Here is a 22,967-nt window from a genome sequence, read left to right on the forward strand (position 1 = left end):
AGCTGATTTAAAAAAAAATGGACTATATGTTCTTATGGGTGACAGTAATAAATTTCAAATTTTAATTTGCAGACGTCAATCATAATGACAATAAAGGTCCCGCAATTTTTGTGAAATGACAGGAAAAGGGTGGACGAAATTTTTTGGCCGGAATAGTACAGGGTTATTCTAAATGATTGCAGTCGAAGTAGGCGTGAAAACTGAATGTAAAATTTATGGTTGCCGCTCCATATAAAAAAAACATCAAAATGATGTGAATAAGTGAGTATTATCCGTTCACGATTGTTTCAAATTCGGACTGTCTATGAAAATCTGACATTTTAGTTGGCAATATTGTGATTTGGCACAATAAATCTATTTTAGGTTATAATTGAATTACACTGAATCAATTAGGGAATTGACAACAAGACGAATATTTAATAACGAAACGTCATATGACAGGACCTGACGCCAATCTAACAAAAAAATATCGTGGCCTCCAGAGTGTTTAAAACCATCGTGAACGGTATACTATTGGGAATTCAAATTAGTTTTCCCGCCTGTCGATAATCTAGGTAACTGTCGATTCGTGACGTCAGCTTGGGGATAACTCACGATTGTTAGGTGCTTTTCTGAACATTTTTACGTGGTGTTATAATTGTGCATTCAAGACATTTTTTAAATTATTGTTTAAGTTTATGTTTGTAAGTGAATTTATTTAATCCCGTGGGATAAATGATACTTATCCCACTAATTTTGAGTGGGATAAGAACTTCATTACCTCACTCAGTGGGATAAATGAGTTTCATTACCGCACTCAGTGGGATAAATGAGTTTCATTACCTCTCAGTGGGATAAGTAAATTCTTATCCCACTGAGTGCGGTAATGACACTCATTTATTTCACTGGCGAAAATCAATAGATAAGATTTATTTTTTTTAATTTGTTGCGATCTTAGATAAAATTTTGTACATAACACGTGGGCTAAAGCATATTACAGGAAACTCGTGTGATTACAGATGAACTCGGGCTAACGCCCTCGTCATCTGCAATCTTCACACTCGACTCCTGTAATATTGCTTTTATTCCACTAATTATGTAAATAACTATTCCCATTTTTAATGTAATTTCCCACAACTTTCTTCGATCTTGCACTTGAAATTGTCCAAATCTATCTTTTGTGTTTATGTTTTGTCCCAAATTAGGAAAGGTATGATACATGAGATCAGGATTTTTCTTACGCATAGATTTACATGCATACACGCAACAATTTTGGTTGCTGTTACTAATCCGCTTCTTCCAGATAACATTACTTCAGGGTATATCGACGTCCATGACTAATAATTAATATATTCCTTAATATATTTAGCAATTATTCGGCAATAAGCCAATTTGCTCTTAAATGATGACTACCTACAGGCTCTCAAAGACCTCAATAAGTATAAAACACGTGTAAAGTCGAAAACGAACTTGATAAAACCCACTAAAAGCACACTGAGCCGGTGACGAGACTCCCACAGCTGACGTCACACGTAGTGGTTCGCGGCCAGGCCGCTAGAGAGCGAATTCTTAGCTAGAATTCCCAATTGCGGGCAAAAAAAGTTGGACATCAACGTCATTGTCTTGACTTTTAATGTGAAATAACCCTTATCTGAATCTAACCCTGCTTTGAATTGATTGACGTTGTCATTAAGTATTGTACTGTCGCGAGCAATAAATTTTGGTCGTCAATGTCATTTCAAAATTTGGTTAGTCACAGATTTAAAAAATTTCCCAGCCTAATTATGCCCATGTCAACAAAGTGCCAAAAAAAATGAGAAAAAAAATGACAATCAATGTCATACAACATAATGATAGGTTATGATATTTACGACTGTCTTACAATGGAGCATTTTAGATTGCGTCAAAGAATGACCTTGACGACCAAAATTTATTGCTCGCGACTGTAGGTTGTAGGGAATGATTGTAAGTAAGCACATAGTGAATATTTATTTAATGCAAAGTCCCAATCAAAATCTACCTTTATCAAAAGAAGAGGGTATTTGGAAAAGGAAAATAGGAGTATAAAATACATTTTTAAACTGTCAGCTAGAATAGTATCAAAAAAATTACAATAAAGCTTGAACTACATCGAATTTTTCAAAACTGACAGAAATGATAAATTACGATTCGAAATGCCGCTTTGTTTAAATACAGTGTTGTGGGAACTACATATTTAAATAATTAAGAGAAACGGAAGAGGGGATAGATGAAATCTTTCCTTCGACTCCTCCAATAACAAATTGAAAGTTAAAACAGTTCTTTTTGAAAATACATAAGTGATTGGTTGCAAAAAAAAACCGAGAACTGTCAGAATAAAGTGGACACATTTTTACAATGTTTCCATATTTTTAAAAATTATTTGACAGGTATTGTCAAGTAGACAATTAATTGACAAATGGACAAACCAAATTTACATTAGGAAAATGTTCGTTTCCCGTTTTTTTTTTGCAACCAACTACACCTTAGACAGTTTTACAATTCAAAGATTTGTGTAGTGTAATTGTGTATCAGATTACAATTTGATTTGACTTGACGGTTGATCTACAAAAAGTTAGGTTGTGTTTTTTGTACTTGTCACTGTCACTATATGTTCAATTAAATGATTCTGAGTTTTTGGAAACTGTCGGTAAACTTTCATTTGTATTTGGTTCCCTAAAACGAACATGGATTTGCGATTGTAAATTAAAACGTTTAATTCTCAAATTTATACCCATGAATAAACTAAAATAAATGTAAACAGATTTTTTTTTAATTTTTGACACTTGTTTCCTAAGCGATGGATTTCGCAAAAATATCGAATTACACATTGAAATTTACTTTGACCCATTTTATTTTGGTCAACGACTATAATATTGCGGACACGGAATCTTGGACGATTTGTCATTCGATTGACATCAAAATGTAAAACTGGCTTTAGGTGCAACTAACCTCACTTCCGATTTTTGCAATTTTTATCATGCCAAAAATAAACTTTCAAATGTCAGATAGTTTCAAACGTCAATCATAATGACAACATTTTTTGAATTGACATAAATTTGACGTATAAAATTCTGTGTCCGGAACTGTACGAAAATTTAATCGCAATTTTTAAATTTAAATGCAGCTGAGAGAAGTTCATTTTTATTTTCAGTGTATAATTATTTATTTACATTAGTCTTAATTTCGCACTTATCACAACTATACAGTTTAACAACGTCTGTTCACAGATGATTTTTCTTATGCTGTTTTAGGTAGCCTTTCCATTTCGTTTTAAATTAGCATTTATCGCAATTATACCACTGGATGGCATCTGCTGGGAGATGAATTGCCTTATGTTGTTTAAGGTGTCTGTTATGTTTCGTTTTGTATTTGCATTTATCATAACTATACCACTGGACAGCATCTGCTGAGAGATGAATTTTATTATGCTTTGTTAGGTAGCATTTCCATTTCGTTTTAAATTCGCATTTATCGCAATTATACCACTGGATGGCATCTGCTGGGAGATGAATTGCCTTATGTTGTTTAAGGTGGCTGTTATATTTCGTTTTGTATTTGCATTTATCACAGCTATACCACTGGACAGCATCTGCTGAGAGATGAATTTTCTTATGTAGTTTAAGGTTCCAGTTAGACTTCGTTTTGTGTTGGCATTTATCACAATTATACCACTGAATAGCATCTGCTGAGAGATGAAGTTTCTTATGCCGTTTTAGGTAGCCTTCCCGTTTCGCCTTAAATTCGCATTTATCACAATTATACCACTGAATGGCATCTGCTGAGAGATGAATTTTCTTATGCTGTTTTAGGAAGAAGTTCCTTTTTGTTTTAAATTCGCATTTATCGCAATTATACCACTGGATGGCATCTGCTGGGAGATGAATTGCCGTATGTTGTTTAAGGTATCTGTTATGTTTCGTTTTGTATTTGCATTTATCACAACTATCCCACTGGACAGCATCTGCTGAGAGATGAATTTTATTATGCTTTGTTAGGTAGCCTTTCCATTTCGTTTTAAATTCGCATTTATCACAGCTATACCACTGGACAACATCTGCTGAGAGATGAATTTTATTATGCTTTGTTAGGTTGCATTTCCATTTCGTTTTGAATTTGCATTTATCACAGCTATACCACTGGACAGCATCTGCTTGGAGATGAATTTTCTTATGCTGTTTTAGGGATTTCTTCCATTTCGTTTTAAATTCGCATTTATCGCAATTATACCACTGGATGGCATCTGTTGAGTGTTGAAGTTTCTTATGATTGCGGAGACTGAAATTCCGGTGAGATGGGTGCTTCGCACTGTCGTGTTTTTTCAGAACTCTTGCCTCTTTTGTCTTAAAGGAACAACACTCGGATCGGTGCCACTCTTCATCACTACAAGACACTGTATGTACGTTCTCACATTCTTCTTCTGTATCAAAACATAAACTTTCCAAGTGTTTGATCCACAGTAAAACAGAAGATGTTTCAAACGAGCACTTTTGACAAATGTAGCTTTTCACTATAATGTCCTTTTTTGGTTGGTCTTGCACACAATCAGTGTCCTTTCTGTGATATTCCCTGAAATGTTGCTTTAAAATTACAACAAGATCGGTTTCAAAATTGCAGTCCTTGCAGTGGTACTTTTCCAGATCGTTTCTTTCGCATCTGGATGATTCGAGTGGCAACCGGTGACGTTTCACGTGATTCACCATGTAGAAAGATGTTTTGGTCACGTAAGGACATCTCTTGCAATTATGACATCTCTTTCCGTGGCCACATTTCGGAATATTCTTGGTAAATTCCAAATTTTGCATTTTGATTTTATAATCTGAAAAATTCATTTCATGTCAATACAAAAAAACTAATCAAAATATTGCAAAAAATACAAGTCTTGTCTTATATACTTGTAAATTTTGATTTGCTCAATCCACTGTATGTACAGTTGGTTGCAAAAAATAAACGGGAAAAGAAAATTTTCCTAATGTAAATTTGGTTTTGTTCATTTGTCAATTAATTGTCTATTTGACAATACCTACCAAATAATGTTTAAAAGTGTCATTGAATTTTGACTTGTAAATTTTGATTTGCTCAATCTACTGTCCTGTTTCCAACGATAGATTCAACCATTTCAAATAACATGGAAACAAAAAAGTTTCCGAGACAACATCATAATAAGTACTATAGGGACTTTGAGGTAAGGCTTTAACATTGGCAATGTTCGCTCGCAGAGTCAACATTGTTCCGGGAGTGTTGGACACAATCCATACATTGCCATCATCGAATGAATCGAAATAATCGCTTTGTATAATCGAATGATCATTCGGATTGTGCGATTATGAATGGTTCGCATGTGCAGTTGCTTTGAATAACGAATGTACGAATGACATTCGGGTGGGCGATTATGAATGATACGCAAATTTCCATTTTCACATCAAGTTCTTTTTTAGAATGTTAAAGCAAAAATATAAAATAATCGTTTTGTTTGTATATTTAATCAATTACATATTTCATTATAAATTATACCTGCCAAACAAATCGAAATGAAAATTCTAACTATACATTAGTGAAGTAAATGAAACTAAAGTTAGTAAGTATATTAAATAGAGTTGGCTCCATCCTGGTTCCTAGGGGAGTTTTTCGATTGATAATTGGCTGCACTTGTATTGTCAAAATGAGCAATATTTGTGTTGAAATAAAATTGTTAATTATAAAAATGTTTCTACAGTGAAAAATAAATTATAAATATTATGTTAACTATTAAGATTGGCTTGCATTTACTTCACAAAGTCTGTGGCAACCAGGCTGCCAATGCAAATTTAACTTTCAAAAACTCCGCTAGGAACCAGGATCGAGCCTACTTTCTCTTATATACCACTCTAATCTATGCTAACCTTAGGACTACTGTGGAAAAAAATAAAATCACTAGATTAAAACGATGGGAACCGACTGACCGAACCACCGAAGGAATATCTCGTAAATCGAGTGGTCGGGTCAGTGGGTTATTTATTCAAATCGGATAAAAAATAAGTAAGATACACCATCAAAGCTTTTTCCTCACTCACCCGGTATAACCTTACTTAAAAGTTTTGTTTTTTCATTTCATTTGACAATAAATTATTATCGGTGCGGTTGAATCAAGGACATTTCCATGGCTAACTCAATGACAAATGTTCTTGATCTCACAATGCTACAGCGGCACAGACACGATTTTAGGTAATTATAACGTGCACTATTTTTGTTTTATTTTTCAAAATCTTGTGATATTTTATATCGGATTTTCATTTAAATTTATCCCCAAAGTTGGCGTTGAAGAATCGATTGTGAACGTACCACTGGTCAGTCTGCACAGTAAAAACAAACAACGCAAAAAGTGAGGTTAGATGGAAACAGCTGGTCCGTGATCTGTATCAATGATACAGGGTGATCCAAATTTTTTTTTAAATGCTCTAGCAACTTTATTTCTTGTCCGATTTCAATAAGCGATATATCAAATGAAAAGGCGTTTAAGGGACTATGAACTGCCATATAATATTTATTTTTTAAAGAAGCAGTTTAAGTGGGGTGATATTTAACTTTCTTATTTTAAATTGTGACATATGTTTTTCATTACTTATTTTTAAAGTCACTATTTTTCTAAACATTGCTGTATAAAAATATTATTTGTTTTTTGAAAAGTTTTGAAGAAATAAAAATGTTTAATAAATAATAATTGAGACATTTTAATGAAAAAGCGAATAAAATCAAGTTGCTTGTCAGCTAGAGCATTTGTTACGCAAAGAATTTGCCAAGACACGCTGTTTCCGTACCTCGAATGAAGTTTAGATCTGACATGTAGCATGTCGGTCATTTCTTCAAAGGTATTCATTTCTACTCACGATTAGCTCTAGCTGACAGGTCTCACAAAGCAACTTGATTTTATTCGCTTTTTCATTAAAATGTCTCAATTATTGTATATTAAAGATTTTTATTTCTTCAAAACTTTTCAAAAAACAAATAATATTTTTATACAGCAATGTTTAGAAAAATAGTGACTTTAAAAATAAGTAATGAAAACATATGTCACAATTTAAAATAAGAAATTTAAATATCACCCCACTTAAACTGCTTCTTTAAAAAATAAATATTATATGGCAGTTCATAGTCCCTTAAATGCCTTTTCATTTGATATATCGCTTATTGAAATAGGACAAGAAATAAAGTTGCTAGATCATTTAAAAAAAAATTGGATCACCTGTATAATAGTACTACTATACTACGTTCTAGATAGAGCGTTGGTGGGGTTTGCTGTACGCAAGATTGATATAGACATGTGAGAAAGAGGGAAAGAGCCGATGAATAGTAAGTTAGATAAAGAAGAGTAGCATAAAGACGACGTGACATAGGGCAGGTTTGCATTTAAAAGCATTGGAATGTATTGAATTTTATTAATTCATGACAGAAATAAACCATTTTTCATTATACCTGAATCATAATCTACGTTTTTGGCACTAAAATGAGTGCGAAAAAGGGCCTTAAAAAATTCTGTCTTTTGCTATACTAAGGACAACGTAACATTTTATCTGCCCCGCCCATTTCATTTTCTTAGTTACCAATCAAATAGGTTGTTAAAAGATGATCTGATTTACACAGTAAAAATTTCTAACATTCGAATTGTCTTAATGACATTTTATTTTTTAGAACCTAAAACAATAATTGTGGACTTGACAGCAAAATTCTAACCTTAACTTTTTTACGTGGCAAATGTGATGAAAAGTTGTACAGATTGAATCTGGCTTTGATTCTGATTGGTCAATTTTAGTGGGCGGAGCAGATAAAAAGTTATAACGGCAATACTATATATATAACAATAATCTAAAAACTAATTTAAAAAAAAAAAAAACATGAATAATTTATAGGTAGAAATTGGAAAACAATAACCACAAAAAACCACACAATAACATTGACTGACACACCAAAACGCGTTTCATTCCCCACAACAGCTGATTTACTATAGCTATCTCTTTTGCATGTTCATATCAGTATCTCCTTCTCTACATCCCATATAGTAGATAGGTATATATTATTAAATCATTGTCTGTAATCTGTGATGCGTTCACAGTCAACTTTTCAACGCCTACTTTGAGGATAAATTTAAAGGAACATCCGATACAACGCAAGTACGTACTTACCATTCATTCTATCACAACAGAAAATGCGTCTTTAACAGTCGCAGTGTATTCGGTATTCGTCGTATTCGTAACAAGAGTCAAAGACCAAAGAGTATAGGTTATAGGAATATAGGATAGAGGGCGAGAATGCATTTAGCGCACAGCCAAAGCACTGGCACAGCTGCGCCGGCGTGTGATCAGAAATTGCGGCGGCCCCAGATATCAGGTTCAAACGTGCAAAATAATAGTTCTTTTCGATATAAGAACGCTGTCACATCATTTGTCAGGTCAGGTGTAGTCGGCGTTTTGATTTTCAATATTTAAAATTCGCGCTTAAACAGTTAGGGGCGGAGCGTGCTTTGGCTATGCGCTAAATGCATTCTCGCGGATAGCCGGGGGCAGTGTTGCCAGATGATATTTTTAGGTATCCCTAGATTGAACCATTAAAAATCCCTAGATGACCTTGACTTAAAAAAATGTCTGCTGCTGACTCTGCTGTCATCTGTCAACTTTGTGTCATGTCACTCATGTCTTAAGTTGTACTTTTATTGCAAATTTGACTCTTAAAATGATTTATTATCGGTACATGTACGCTTGATTTTAAAAAAATAGCGTACAGCTAATATTTCCCCATGTAATGTTAGCTTGTTTCTATGGTTCAATTAAAGTGACAAAAGCCCGAATCATCACTAAACTTGATAGAAGGAAGTTAACGGATGAAATTCATGTTGCTAAACTCTGTCCACTCATAGATTGCTTGACATAAATGTAACTAAAAATGTTCACTCTACGCCACAACAAATAGATCCGGCGCGAAATTTTAAAAAATGGAAAGAGCAGGTTTACATGTGATGTTTTATTATTATTCTGCATGTTTGCACTTAGGAAAGACGAAAGAAAACTTCAGTACAGTAGGAGTAATATATTAGGTTTTATTAATACAGGGTATTTCACGAGTAATAATGGGCCCGACGGAATAAAAAATGCAACCCACAATACATTTTCGAATTTCCGAAAAAGCTGGCTACTGAAATTAAAATATCCAGCTTTTTTCGGAAATGGCTAAACACAAGCAAGAGATTATTTAATATGTACTATTGCGGGCAAAAAAAGTGGGACATCAACGTCATTGTCTTGACTTTTAATGTGAAATAACCCTTATCTGATTCTAACCCTACTTTGAATTGATTGACGTTGTCATTAAGTATTGTAGGTTGTAAGGGAATGATTGTAAGTAAGCACGTAGTGAATATTTATTTAATGCAAAGTTCCAATCAAAATCTACCTTTATCAAAAGAAGAGGGCATTTGGAAAAGTAAAATAGGAGTATAAAATAAATTTTTAAACTGTCAGCTGGAATAGTGTCAAAAAAAATGACAATAAAGCTTGAACTACATCGAATTTTTCAAAACTGACAGTAATTTGATGTCCCACTTTTTTTGCCCGCAATAGTACTCCTATTTAATGCATGAACAAAAATTACCTCTGTATCATTTTCGATGTTTGTACATAATTAGATTCTTGAGGCACGCACTCACTCACAAATTTAAAAAAATCAACAAAAAATCTCAACGGAACAGATCAAAACAGCAACACGATCAAAACTAATAACTTTTAAAACCAGAGAATCGCAAAACAAAGCTCTAAAGATGAAAAATCGCAAATCTAAATGCTTAAACCACTTTGACAGAACTGACAATTTCAAATTTGAAATGTCATATAATTTATTTTTCGCGTGGGTTTCATAACAACCAATGAGAATCAGTGGCGCGAATGCTTCAAGATATTACCAACACAATCTATGATACTTTCTTAATATTTTAATGTTATGGTTTGGGGATTTTGTTATCTAAGGATATTTAAAAAAATGCATTCTATCAGTGGACGTGGTCTAGAAACAGTTTAAAGCGGGCCATTTACATTAGGAAAATATTACAAAAATCGCTCTTAGCACTTGTACGCAATTTTTTTTGAAATCAAGTGTACGTAGACGAATAATAAATGTTTGCGTGCACCCTTCACTAATATATATTTTTGAAGTGGGGCTTTTTCCTTAATACTTACTTTATTGATACAAATAAAATTTCATTTCATAATGTGATTTGGTCTTTCCGTGAAACGTGATCTTCCAACTTTGCCCCATGGCGGCTTTTATTATCGGTAACTTTCATTTTCTTAAAAAACAATTTTCAAAGTGTTGTCATGTTGATATGAGCCACTAGTTATTTGATGATTATTAGGTTGGGATGTTGGCAACGTAAAATTGTATGTCAGCCATTTTGATGTGAATGAAGGCGTTTGCGCTACCGAAGCCGCAATTAAATTTAAATAAAAAGTAAAATGAGTTTCCGAAAGCAAAAACGATCTACGTTGAAATCTTCAAATAGTTATCAATAGGAGAAAAAACCTATTTATTGACTGCAAAATGATACACCATCTTAAAACTTAAAAAAAATTGAAATTCGATTTTTACAGTTCTAAATAGGAATTTACGCAGTAAGTACAAAAAGTGCGACTTTTTTGTTGACGAATGGAAAGTTTGACGGCGTGAGCGTGAGCTGTAGGCGAGTGCAGCAATCCCATGAGTGAACAACGACACTTTATCCATGGAGTCCCTACAATTTTTTTCTACGACTATCAGCAAACAATCAAGGTAATTGTTCACTTTAACTACTTCTGGAATTTTCGCGTTTTTTCTGGCTAGACAGCCTCAGGGCGTCCTCCTAGATCGTGTCCCACCATTCAAACCTTGTGCAAATGCCTTTTTTTCTCTTGTTGTGTTTCAAGGTCGCGTCAAGGTCGCGCCAAGTCTTAGTAGAACCATTGTTGGAACTAAAGGTTAAGGGAAATTTTCATTTGCACAAGGTTTGAGTGGTGGGAAACGATGTAGGAGGACGCCCTGAGGCTGTCTAGCCAAAAAAAAACGGGAAAATTCCAGAAGTAGTTAAAGTGAACAATGACCACAATCAACATCAAAACGCAAATCTAAAATGTGCCGTTTCTAAAGTCAATATCGCGAGACAACTTTAATTATTTCTAATGCATCCTTATGATTGAGCTATTTCGGTGCAGGTACATATTTTGCATAACGCCATAGTGAAATAATGACACGCTAGGGTAGTTTTTTTCACGCTTATTATCTTCTTTCACTATTACCATAAAGAAATGTTTTATGCATTAAAAATAGTTAAATACAGTACAGTTTTTTTGACATTCTTAGAAAAAATAGTTTTTCCAAACCTAGGACATTATTATTAAAGCCATAATAAATTAGTGCTATGCCAATAAAAAATGATTTAGTATTCGTAAACTCGTTATAGGCTTCAATATAGTTATTTTTGTACAGTGTGGAATAAAATGATTTACATCTAGTTACTTTTGCATTACCCTTGTAAAAATACGAAATGCCGCTCTACGAAAAAAAGAAAGCCTAACCTCAAAATATATATCCAAATTCCAAATGTGATTTATTGCGAAGGGATGATATGAATGCAAAGTTGAGATTGAAATTAAAACGGAGCTAACAAAAGCAAGTCGCAGCTAGTGTTGAAACTGGCCACCAACGTTTGTTAATTCAATTTAGTAAATTGTAACAATTGTCAATTCGATTGATGACATTTATTGACAGAACTAATAGTTCGGCACTTCGAAAAAAAAAGTAGAGCGGTACAGAAAAATTTACACGTGCAAAAATTCCAAAGGTAACTAGATGTAAATCATTTTATTCCACACTGATTAAGTGCGCAAAATGATTGTTTTTTGTTGGGGCATGAAAATGAATTTTTGGTCGAGACCGTCAGGTCGAGACTTCAAACTCATTCGAATGCGCCAACAAAACAATCATCTTTCGCACGAAATACAAACACTATTTTTTTACAACCGCATTTTAATATTTTTGAATTTTTAAATTTTTGTAAAATTTTCCTTGGATGCTAAAATATTTGTCAAAAATGACATACTTTGCGACTTGATAACGATGCATAAATGTCACGTTTTTTTGACGGTTGTAGAAAAAAGCTTTGGTTTTTTACTTGGGGTCCGAGAGATAGTGGTTTAAAGTCCACAGGTAGAAACCATTTCGCCAATACATTTTAGTACGCCTATGTACCTCTCGTTGAAACGCACTCTACCAAGATTCGTCCAGTAAATAGTCGACGTTTTAAAGTTTTGTATGATTGATGGAATAGGAAGAGATCACGATGAACCATTTCTACATAGTACCTACTATGGCGGACAATAAATTTAGGCCGGCAAATTTCTGACATTTCAAAAAAGTCAATGCAAGCGCCCATTTATTGTCATTATGACTGATGTGTCAGTTTGTCAAACTGAAGGTTTTCAAGCTGTTTGGCGTTTCCTTCGCCCTTTTCGTAACTTACAGATCATGACGCACTAGCATAACTGATTTGCAGAAGCACTTCTCTCTGGTGCACGCATCTTTTCCCAATTTTAATTTTGATTATCGCTGCCACGATGACAAGAATGACAAAAATCTAAAATGGGGTTAGTTGAACATAATGCCAGCTTCACATTTTGATGTCAAGGCAATGACAGGCCGGCCTAAATTTATTGTCCGCCATAGTACGTTGTTGGCCTCGTGGGAAGGCACTTTCAAACGAAATAAGACTATTTTTAGTCGGTACTAGGCACCTAGGTACTAAATTTAAGTTTAGGAGAAACAACTGTGAACGTTTCCAAATTGGAAGTAAATCAGAAACCACAAACAAAAAATAATATTTGTGAGGGTAGCAATTTAAAAATAATGTTTTGAATAGCTCCCAACCGTATTACATCGTACATTTGAAAAGTTTTTAAAAAATCAGACGTTGTTTTCTCAAACAGAATCTTATACAATATGATCAACGAAAAGAGAGATAAGAGGAGGCTTTAGGAAACAAAGTTTCAACGAACCGCACGTAACTTAATAAAATGTCACCTGTCATTGACATTTACTTGAAATTTATTTGAACAAGGATTTTCACTCGAGAACAGAAAATATTTATGATAGAAAGCTCTTTTTTGAAATGAGAACGAAGAAAATGGTGACTGAATTTACCATACACATCGTTATTTGTTGGAGTTTCGACAAAACCTCTTCGTCGTAGCTGTCGTTATAGTTGAAGCTACGCCGTACGTTTTCAAAAGTTTTATTTTCCATTATCATCACTTATCTGTTTTTTATTGATCATATTGTCTAAGCTAGATTTTAAATCCATTGCAAAAAAATGTTGATGGCTCTTTTAGAACTTTTAAATAGAAAATATAAAAAAAATAATTTTTTTTTGGTATATATGTATTTACTTCCCGTTTGTACTATGGCGGACAATAAATTTAGGCCGGCAAATTTCTGACATTTCAAAAAAGTCAATGCAAGCGACCATTTATTGTCATTATGACTGATGTGTCAGTTGGTCAAACTGAAGGTTTTCAAGCTGTTTGGCGTTTCCTTCGCCCTTTTCGTAACTTACAGATCATGACGCACTACCATAACTGATTTATAGTAGCACTTCTCCCTGGTGCACGCTTCTTTTCCTAATTTTAATTTTGATTATCGCTGTCACGATGACAAGAATGACAAAAATCGAAAATGGGGTTAGTTGCACATAATGCCGGCTTCACATTTTGATGTCAAGGCAATGACAGGCCGGCCTAAATTTATTGTCCGCCATAGTACTATTAGGGACAAAATACTTTGGTCATCAATTTTCTGTCACTTGAAAAAAAAAAATGTAAACCAAGCATTAACGTTAAGTCAACATCGATGACAATTTCGAATTATTGACTTTTCTCTTGTCAGAAATATGGCACCTTCCACCGTTCAAAAATTTATGTCACTCAAATGACTTTGACGACCAACGTAATTTGTCCCCAGTAGTACAACATAATTTTATGAGCGAGTTTACTCTATGCTATATCTACCGTGCGATCAACAATTATTTAGATCTAAGAAGGCGTTGAGATTTTCGGCTTGTGTCTGAAATGGATGGAAGTAAAGAGCGATCAAATTAATTTGTAATCGAGTTATCGATGAATCCGAAATCGTATGTCGTTACTTGAACTATGAACTTCACGCTTCAATAAACACAGGTTAGATCTCGACATTTCAATCGCGAAGACATACATACGGATTCAAATCCATGGATTACTCGATTACAAATTAATTTGATCGCTCGATATTTCGGGTTGCATATACCTGTTTCAATTTTAATTTTGAAATTTTTGCCGAAACTCAGCCAAACAGGCAACAGCGCTCTATTTGCGTTAAAATTTGATTCATACTCACAGTTGTTTCACGTTTATTACCTGAGTTAGCAAAGATACGAAAAATCTGACAGTCAAAGTCATAGCCGCCCTTTATCTAACTAATTGTTGATCGCACCGTATAAAATAAACAGTGTAAGTAAACATAGCTCGAAATTCAGCATCTCAAATATTGAACCTGACAATGTCAATAATATGACAAAGAAACAATGTTATCCATCACACAGCTACCGAAAAATTTATTTAGTCACATGTATGTTATTTACCTATATAATTATCTTTTGGTATGTATTGTTACATCGAGATTATTGAGATGAGAAATTAATGTAATCATTTTATAAAAATAACACTAGTTTACAAATAATTATTTTTTTTATATACCTTTTATCAAAACCTTGTTTTTATGTTTAGTTGCCTTCTATAAATGATAGTCAAAATTTTTTTATCACCTCACAGTTTTTTGCTAAAAAATATAATATTTCTGCTTCTCTGCACGGATACCTGCGAATTAAAGTCCATTGTTTTAAGACATCTGGTATCAGAAAGTGTCCTAAATTGTACAATATGTATAAATAGTAGATCGTGTAAATTAGCTTCTGATCGTTTTTGTTGCGTTTGTGGAAAATTTATATTTGCAAAAAAAAGAAGACCTATATTAGATGCACTGAAATCAGGATATCTGCATTAATTTGGTTTTGCAATAACAAATCAAGAGAAGAAATGGGTTTAACACGTTTTTGGTGAAAGCTGCAGGATAACTCTAACATCATGGGTATCTGGAGAAAAAAAAATTCTTCGATTTGGAGTTCCAGTATTTTGGCGAGAGCCCGTGAATCAGGAAAACGACTGTTATTTATGCATGACACGGACTTTAGGTATAAATTCCAAAAACAAACATAAAATTCTTTGTCCTGATGTTCTGTCTGTCACAAAGTCGATTCTACATTCAGAAATCCTACTCCATCCTGTTTGTCTTTGAGAGAAAAAAAACATAACTAATATCGGGAAATTGTCCCGCAATTATTGCAAAATTATCACTAGATGGGTGTAAATATGTCTCTTAAAATACATTTCCTTCACTCGCATTTGGACTTGTTTCCTAAAAACTTAGGTAGCACGAGTGTCGAGCAGGGCGAGCGGTTTCATCACGATGTGAAATTTTTTGGAAATCGGCACAAAGGCTTTTGGGATGAAAGTGTGTTAGGGGATTACTGTTGGTCTGTTATAAGGGAAACGGATGCGGAAAATTATAAGAAACAAAGAAAAATAGGTCATTTTTGATTTTGTTGATTTAGGAATTACTCTTGTATTATTATTGCTAATGATTAAATAGTTCTTTAACCTGACGTGATAGAATTTTTTGAATATTTTTTCTGAACTCAGTGCCCCAAAATCTACAAGAAATTACAATTTTCAGCTAAGGTATACAGGGTGATTTACGAGGAATAATGAGCCCGACGGAATAGAAAATGCAACCCGCAATTCATCAGGAGAAAAACCCGGACATTTACCGCTTCGATGTCCGGCTTTTTGTTGCAATGTATTGTGGGTTGCATTTTCTATTCCGTCGGGCTCATTATTCCTCGTAAATCACCCTGTATAAACCAGTGTAATCAATGTTTTAAGATGAAAATTCGTTTAGGTATTATTGTTATACTCTGACCGGCACAAAAAACGACTCACTTTGAATTTTAAGTAATTCATTGTCTTAGATTTTTTTTTTGGTATCATGTTGTATTGGTAGGTGCTATTTAAGTTAATCTTTGCCAAAGAATATCTGACAAACAAAACATTAAACACAGGAAATAAGATTTTAATGAAAAATGATAAAAGTTATTTTTTAGAAAAAAATTTTATGTTATAAAAAATTGTCAAAATTTGAACAGTATGTATGTTGAATTAGTATCTCGTATTGTCAAATTCAAAGTTTTAACACGTAAAACAACCGACAAAAACACAACATGGAAGTAGCGCAAAGTTTTCAATAATTTATTTAAACAAAACAATTCGGTTGCCATGGTGACCATAGCACTCCCGATCTTTGAAAATATCCCAATTTAACCATTATAAAAAAAATAAGCACAAATATAATTTCGAGATTATTTATTAAAGAAATCATAATGAGTCGCTTTTTGTGCCGGTGAGTGTAGTTTATTAACTGCGGATTAAAAGATATCGGTTGAAAATAGGGGCCTCCAAAATATTTTTTTTTGTTACAAAAACTTTCTCGAGCTTTCAACGCAGCCTGTGCAAACAGCACTTATCATCAGAGACGCCGTTATATTAATTTTTTGCATATCGTAATGAAAGTGGCACTTTTTTACACGCAAAATCGTAGTGAAAGTAGCACTTTTTTACACGAAAAATCGTAGTGAAAGTAGTACTTTTTTGCATCATTTTATTCCATCTCCTTGGAGATGATTATCAAAGCATACCTATTTTTTTTTTGTGTAATTTTTCATAAATCCTTTTAGACCAAATTTCTCAACTTTTTTCGATATGCAAAAAAAATTGTGTGTACAACACATTATGAAAGTCTCTTTTATTCACTTATTTGCTTGATTAATCAATTAATCAATCTGCAAATTCGTGAAAAAAAGTATGACTTTCATAACTAGTTGTACAAATAACTATTTATTAAAGACAAAATTTGTATCTGTGTGCATCTCTTGGACGTTTATAAATGAAAAACGACTGAACACATTTTGATAGGGTTTTCACTAATATTTAGAGTGTTTCTTTAATTGTGGTTTTAGCAAACAAACAATTGCACCCCTTTGCAAGGGAGCTGAGTAGTGACGAAACAGATGAAACAAGTCGAAGAATTTCTGTAGGTAGAGAATGTTATTCCATTAATCTAAAATTTCTTTTTGGATATTGTAATCAGAGAAAGTTTTTCTAAACATTTACAGTATATTTTAGGGATCGTTATCTCGCTGATAAAAGAACCGTAATGCGGAGGACAAGTTTTCAATATTTGGTATCTGATAATTCTAAATTCGACTCGTTTGACCCCACATCACCTGCCACATTCCACACTCCGATTTTAAATCTAATTTCATTACTTTTGTTTGTGTGAAACTGTCAAACGTAGTTTCTTGGTAGCTACATGTTTTTTTTTAATATACTATTCTTTGCTTGAAGTCTTTCCATTTAATTGTTTGTTGTACACAGTGCTCAGAAAATTTTAATTGTCTTGTAGTTTCATTATGTGATACGGTCGTAGTATGTCAGGTACAAATATTTACTTTTCTTTCAACGTCTAATTGCTTTTTCCATGCAATCTTCCACTGCATGAAATAAACACAAAGCAAGAATTGAAACAGTTCGTACACAACTTGTAATAAATCTCCCTTAAAAGACGTCGACATTAAATATTTTTATTATTTATTGCAGCTATTCAGATTTTGCAAAAATTCTGTCATAAGAACACGTCATGTTCAAAATGCTATTAACCTACAATTGTGTAATATAACTTACTTATCACACTTGTGTTATTACACAACTCGACCACGACTTCGTTGTGCAAACTTCACATCCTTGCGATAATATTGTGTATATCCCACTTGTTGCGTAAATAACTATTAATACATTTACCTATTTATATTTTAAACTATTAATCGCCGATTTTCATGACTCATTTCTTGCAACGAACCGCCTCACCACCTTCAACGCTCGTCTGAACTGTTTTTCTCTTTTTCAGGTATTTGCCACACTTGTGGCGAAAAAGTAACAGGCGCCGGACAAGCTTGCCAAGCGATGGGCAACTTGTACCACACGAACTGCTTCATATGTTGTTCGTGCGGTCGCGCCCTTCGCGGCAAAGCTTTTTATAACGTCCACGGAAGAGTATACTGCGAAGAAGATTACTTGGTAATGACTAAACAAGACAGCAATCAAACCGAAAATCCAATAATTAATGTTTTGCAGTATTCAGGATTTCAACAAACTGCGGAAAAGTGCGCCATCTGTGGCCATTTAATCATGGAAATGGTTAGTCACATTCACAGTGATAAACAACCTTCTTATGTTTGTCTTTATTGTTTCCAGATCTTGCAAGCCATGGGCAAGTCCTACCATCCGGGCTGTTTCCGTTGTTGCATTTGTAACGAGTGCTTAGACGGTGTGCCTTTTACGGTGGACGTCGACAATAAAATCTACTGTGTCAACGATTACCACAGGATGTTCGCACCCAAATGCGCAGCTTGTGGCAAAGGTAAGAAAAAAAAGAAATACCGTGCGATTAAAAAAAAGTCAAAGTGGGCAAAAGCGTACATCTTAACTTCTTTATTTGCCTAATATCATATAACAATGTTGATGAATTTATTTTTGTTCGGTCTTCCGCTGCCTGTTTATCTTTCAATGCTTCCGTTTTCTCTCAGTAATAAGTTTTGCTTACAACTTGGCAAACGTCGTCGTCATAAGTATGGTCGGCTGCTTGGGCCGGAGAAGAAATTCTTCAGGCAACTAAATTAAATTGGAGAACATATGCGAAATTTAGTCTACAGTCCAACTTGACTATTGTTTTTTGGGTCTCGTAAATAAAACTTCAGAAGTTGTCGATAACGTTAATGTATGTGTTTGTTAAATTTCACTTGTTTGTTGTAGGTATAACGCCAGTCGAAGGTACCGAAGAAACCGTCCGAGTCGTCTCCATGGACAAAGACTTCCACGTCGACTGTTACATTTGCGAGGAGTGCGGAATGCAGCTGACCGACGAACCCGACAAGCGCTGCTACCCTCTGGAAGGACGACTGATGTGTCGCAGTTGCCACATCGAGAGATTGCAACACACCCCAAGACAGATGCACCCTGTCGCGGCCACATATCAGTATACGGGCTAAGCGCAGGGTCTAGGGCAGCTTAAGTTAGGTCGTAGGCCGAGCCACGTCAGACAATTTTAATTACTTTGCTTTTACATCAAAATCGTAGTATTTTAATGTGCCAGAAATTCACAATGTGGGAGAGAGGCAAGAGTAGATCGTGAAGGTTCACGGAAGATTTGCTCATAATTTTCAATGCTTTTAGTGTGTAGTTTAATCTTGTTATTATTGATAGAATCATCGTTTAACAAGTTAGGAGGAGCGCTAAAAGTTGTTAGGGATGTAGGACATTGTTATGTAAGTTTAAACCGTAATTTTATGGCCTAAATGCTTATACATTGTGATTGTATTATTTGGCATTCTTTTGTCTTATTTGTTGACAGTTACAACGAAGTCTGTAGGTTTGACCGAGACACGTCAATTTAGCCCAACCCTTCGCTTAATTATTTCTGACCTAATTTTTCCGAAATGTGTAGATATAAACAAGTTTTGTAACAAGAATTCATTCAAGATTTTGTTAAAATGAAGACTCCTAGCTTTTGATACTTCCTGATGTTATTTTGTATTAATAGGTGAGATCTTATGTGATAATCATATTGTCGTGGATATATTTTATTAAATCACAGAGTAAAACCGTAGTGAAGATAGATAAATTGGATGTTGAGGGTAGATTGAATTCTACGTGTCTAGAACAAATGCAGTGGAATTAAATGTTTAGGTGTTAAATGTGTTTACAAACTTGTTCCTATTGTGCATTTTATTGACGATTCTACGTATAGATTAGCCCAAAACGACGTCAGCCCAAAATTTTCAGGCTATTAAATTTTTTTAATGTATTTGCTGTGATATGTTTCTAATGACAGGACAAGCTTAAGGATAATTTTCATTCCATGTTTTTATGCTTTTACATTAAAATAAACATATAAATATTATTTCACGTTTTTAATACAGTTTTTGCTACTTTCTACAATCCCAGTCTGCCTGCAGTCAATAAATTTGACCACGTGACTGATGGCATTGGTGCATTACGACTATAGATAGATGACTAACATTCAGAATAAATATTTTTGTATTCTGGGCGTGAAGGAGGCGATTTTGGCCCGCGGCGGAATTATAAGACGCCAAAGGGCCAAAATCACCGTTCACGCCCGAAATGCAAACATTATTTTTTGTAAAATCATTTAAATCCACCTTATAGCTTTGAAAAAATAAATGACATGATTCGTTCTCAAAAATCAAGAGTTATGTTGTTGGTTGCCAATGTGGTGCAACAAATAAAATAGCTCTTAAAATTAATTGTTGTTCTTTTAGGCCTTAGGGTGCAAAAAGCATTATTTACACCCGCAAATTACTGTATAAATGACTTCATTTTGATACGATTTTACAAAAACTACTTTTTAGGATTGACTTTTTTTATAGTTCAAAAACAAACTAATAAATCTTTGGTAAAAAGTCGTTTAAAAAATTGTTAAAAACTTACAAAGAGAATAACTTGGGCAGCAAGGGTAGAAAGAATAACTGACATAGATATTGAATATATAATTTCTATTTCTTTTTGCTTAATAAAAAACTTGTGGATTCGTTATAAAATATGTACAATTTATTTAAACAATCCCTTGTAGGGAACTACGAAGGCTGCCTTGCATGATAGGATACGTAAAACCTCAACATAAAATAAAGTCCATTCGTTTTAATAAACAATTGTCAAAATGTTGTCAAGGTGGTAGACTTGCCAAAATGTCAAACCTAGTTATTTCATAAATCAATATTGGCATCTCTGAGTGTCAGCCAAATTTCGTCCATTTGACATGCGCAAGACTTGTTTAATATAAAATTCAAAATTGGCGAAGAATTTAAAGTTGAAGAATGGCTTCACGTAAAAGAGGTACGGGTCAGTCGCTTCTTCAACGTGAAAAGATGGCAGTAGTTCGATACTGCAAAGAATTGGAGACGGAAAAACCATGAATGTCGATGAAAGAAATTTGCGAGAAAGCTGCTCATATTTTTGAAGTAACCTATTTCCTAGTTTTTTTCATTTTCCTAATATTAAACTAGTTTTTGTCTTTTATCTTTCAATCCACATTTTATTTTGCCGTTCACATTTCCCGATTTATTGAATTTCAAGTAAATATTCCGTACAAACCTTCATTTCTTCTTGCTAAGTTTGAAGACGCAACTCACTTTTCAGAATCATTAAACATCATAACATTGCTTTTGATGGGCAAGGTCTTAACAGATATCATTTTTCTGTAGGTACTTGCGTACGGGTCGCGGGATATGATTTGTGTAATTGCGATAGAAAAACGTGAAAGTGCAACATATACATAACCTCAATAAATATCTAGTGTAAAAACCATTATACATCTGGTCCATAAATACGATATTCTGGGGAATCTGGGGTGGTACAGTCCGGTCTTATAAGAATTTTTGACATTGACAATTGTTTATTAAAACGAATGGACTTTAAATGAAATGATTTAAAACAAGTGAGCTTCGCTCCCAAATAAAAGTACAAGCTTTTAGTATCTTATTCACTATGTATGTATAACATTAGATTAATTCTTATCTTTAGGTTTCTTTACTTTTTTATTTACTTCTACAACACTCTCCTTGCTTTTAATCTTCTCTCCTAACTCCTTGATTTGTTTAATACCTTTATCAAAGTCTTCTATTATATTTTCTTTCTTATCCTTCAGTTTCTCTGACTGCATTTTTAAACCTTCCCTGGTCTCACGGACAGTCTCCAACAAGTTGTCCTTCTGCTCAAGGTACATTTCCTTGAGCCTCTCTTTACTGGGAACCGGCTTGATGTAGCCCCACTTCCTCAAGTAGTTGATTGAAATTGTGGTTCCCCCCAAAGTGACTGTGTACCTTGCAGGAGTTGCTATTTTGTACAGAGCATAAGCAAGTGCAAGGTATCCCATACTGGAGTCCTTGAGAGGGTTTGTGATTCGTTCACTGATATTCCACGATTCCAAAAGCGCGACAATGTCGACACCACTAAAACAAAATGTTTTAAAATCATAACTGACACAAGTATCTGCAGTACCTTTTGGCCAAGTAGTAAAATCCGCCGAACCACGCCGCTGACGTGACCAAGTGTACTGGAACGAGCACGTACCAGTAGGACTTGTACATTTCCTTGAACCTCTGAAACAGTGATGCCTTCTTTTGGGGCTCATCTTTCTTCTCGTTGGAAAAGAATTGGACTTGGCTACTTCTACAGTAGTGAAGTGGTTTGACGTGATTCGTTTGGAATAAAGCGTTGTTGTTGCTGTTTAAGCTGATGACAAATATACTCGTACATCTGGCGTGTGTGGTAATGTGTGTTAAATCCTTTAATCTGATCAAATTCCGGCTCAAAAGCCTTCTAGCTAGGACGTTCGCCATGTGAATTTGTAAATATAACCTCAAAATTGATAGCGGAAAATTTTCAAGTGCAGTAGGGCTCCGCACGGTTCAATTCCTTAAATAAGGCCATAAAATGACTATTTTTATCGCGAACTGACTCCGTGGGGTCGCGTTTAAGCACTCACCTACTTATTTACACATTATTTTTATCAGAATGCCTGCCGCTTGTGACGTGACCATATTCACGGATCGCAATCGGTTTCCAAATGACATACTTTAGCGTTAACAAAAACAATTTAATTTTAGAATTAGCACAATGCTAATTTAACGCGGCGTATTACTCTATTCTACAAGGGGATATTATTTTGCGGTAATTATTTGATAGACAACGCGCCAA

General features: G+C 34.2%; 3 protein-coding genes across 4 annotated transcripts in view; 1 reads left to right on the forward strand and 2 right to left on the reverse strand.

The window, feature by feature from the left end:
* jub (LIM domain-containing protein jub) overlaps positions 1-20,151 on the forward strand; it is a 29,106-nt gene extending 8,955 nt beyond the window's left edge. The window contains exons 2-5 of one of the 2 annotated variants that reach the window (XM_069046984.1): positions 18,100-18,269; positions 18,327-18,389; positions 18,447-18,612; positions 19,005-20,151. In XM_069046984.1, coding sequence (XP_068903085.1) covers positions 18,100-18,269; positions 18,327-18,389; positions 18,447-18,612; positions 19,005-19,240 — 635 coding nt within the window. In that variant the 3' untranslated portion in view covers positions 19,241-20,151. Of the gene's footprint in view, positions 1-18,099; positions 18,390-18,446; positions 18,613-19,004 lie in introns of both variants that reach the window. The other variant, XM_069046983.1, reaches the window with a different exon arrangement.
* On the reverse strand, positions 3,027-8,293 carry LOC138130489 (zinc finger protein 718-like). The gene is made up of 2 exons (XM_069046989.1): positions 8,157-8,293; positions 3,027-4,816 (listed from the first exon to the last, which is right to left on the reverse strand). Exons 1-2 carry the CDS (start codon positions 8,161-8,163, stop codon positions 3,276-3,278), a joined length of 1,548 nt encoding a protein of 515 aa, XP_068903090.1. The 5' UTR covers positions 8,164-8,293; the 3' UTR covers positions 3,027-3,275.
* Positions 20,152-21,732: 1,581 nt separating the features above from the next.
* On the reverse strand, positions 21,733-22,897 carry LOC138130493 (uncharacterized protein C18orf19 homolog A-like). The gene is made up of 3 exons (XM_069046997.1): positions 22,756-22,897; positions 22,269-22,685; positions 21,733-22,219 (listed from the first exon to the last, which is right to left on the reverse strand). Exons 2-3 carry the CDS (start codon positions 22,607-22,609, stop codon positions 21,775-21,777), a joined length of 786 nt encoding a protein of 261 aa, XP_068903098.1. The 5' UTR covers positions 22,610-22,685; positions 22,756-22,897; the 3' UTR covers positions 21,733-21,774.
* Positions 22,898-22,967: the final 70 nt, after the last annotated feature.

This window comes from Tenebrio molitor, chromosome 5, assembly GCF_963966145.1.
Source record: "Tenebrio molitor chromosome 5, icTenMoli1.1, whole genome shotgun sequence".
NCBI lineage: Eukaryota > Metazoa > Arthropoda > Insecta > Coleoptera > Tenebrionidae > Tenebrio > Tenebrio molitor.

What these genes read in the sequence shown, in the direction of transcription:
- LOC138130493 (XM_069046997.1), bottom strand. Translation starts at nt 22,609, where the DNA reads ATGGCGAACGTCCTAGCTAGAAGGCTTTTGAGCCGGAATTTGATCAGA. An exon ending in TTTTACTACTTGGCCAAAAG is followed by an intron (nt 22,220 to 22,268) that starts GTACTGCAGATA and finishes ATTTTGTTTTAG; the next exon opens with TGGTGTCGACATTGTCGCGC.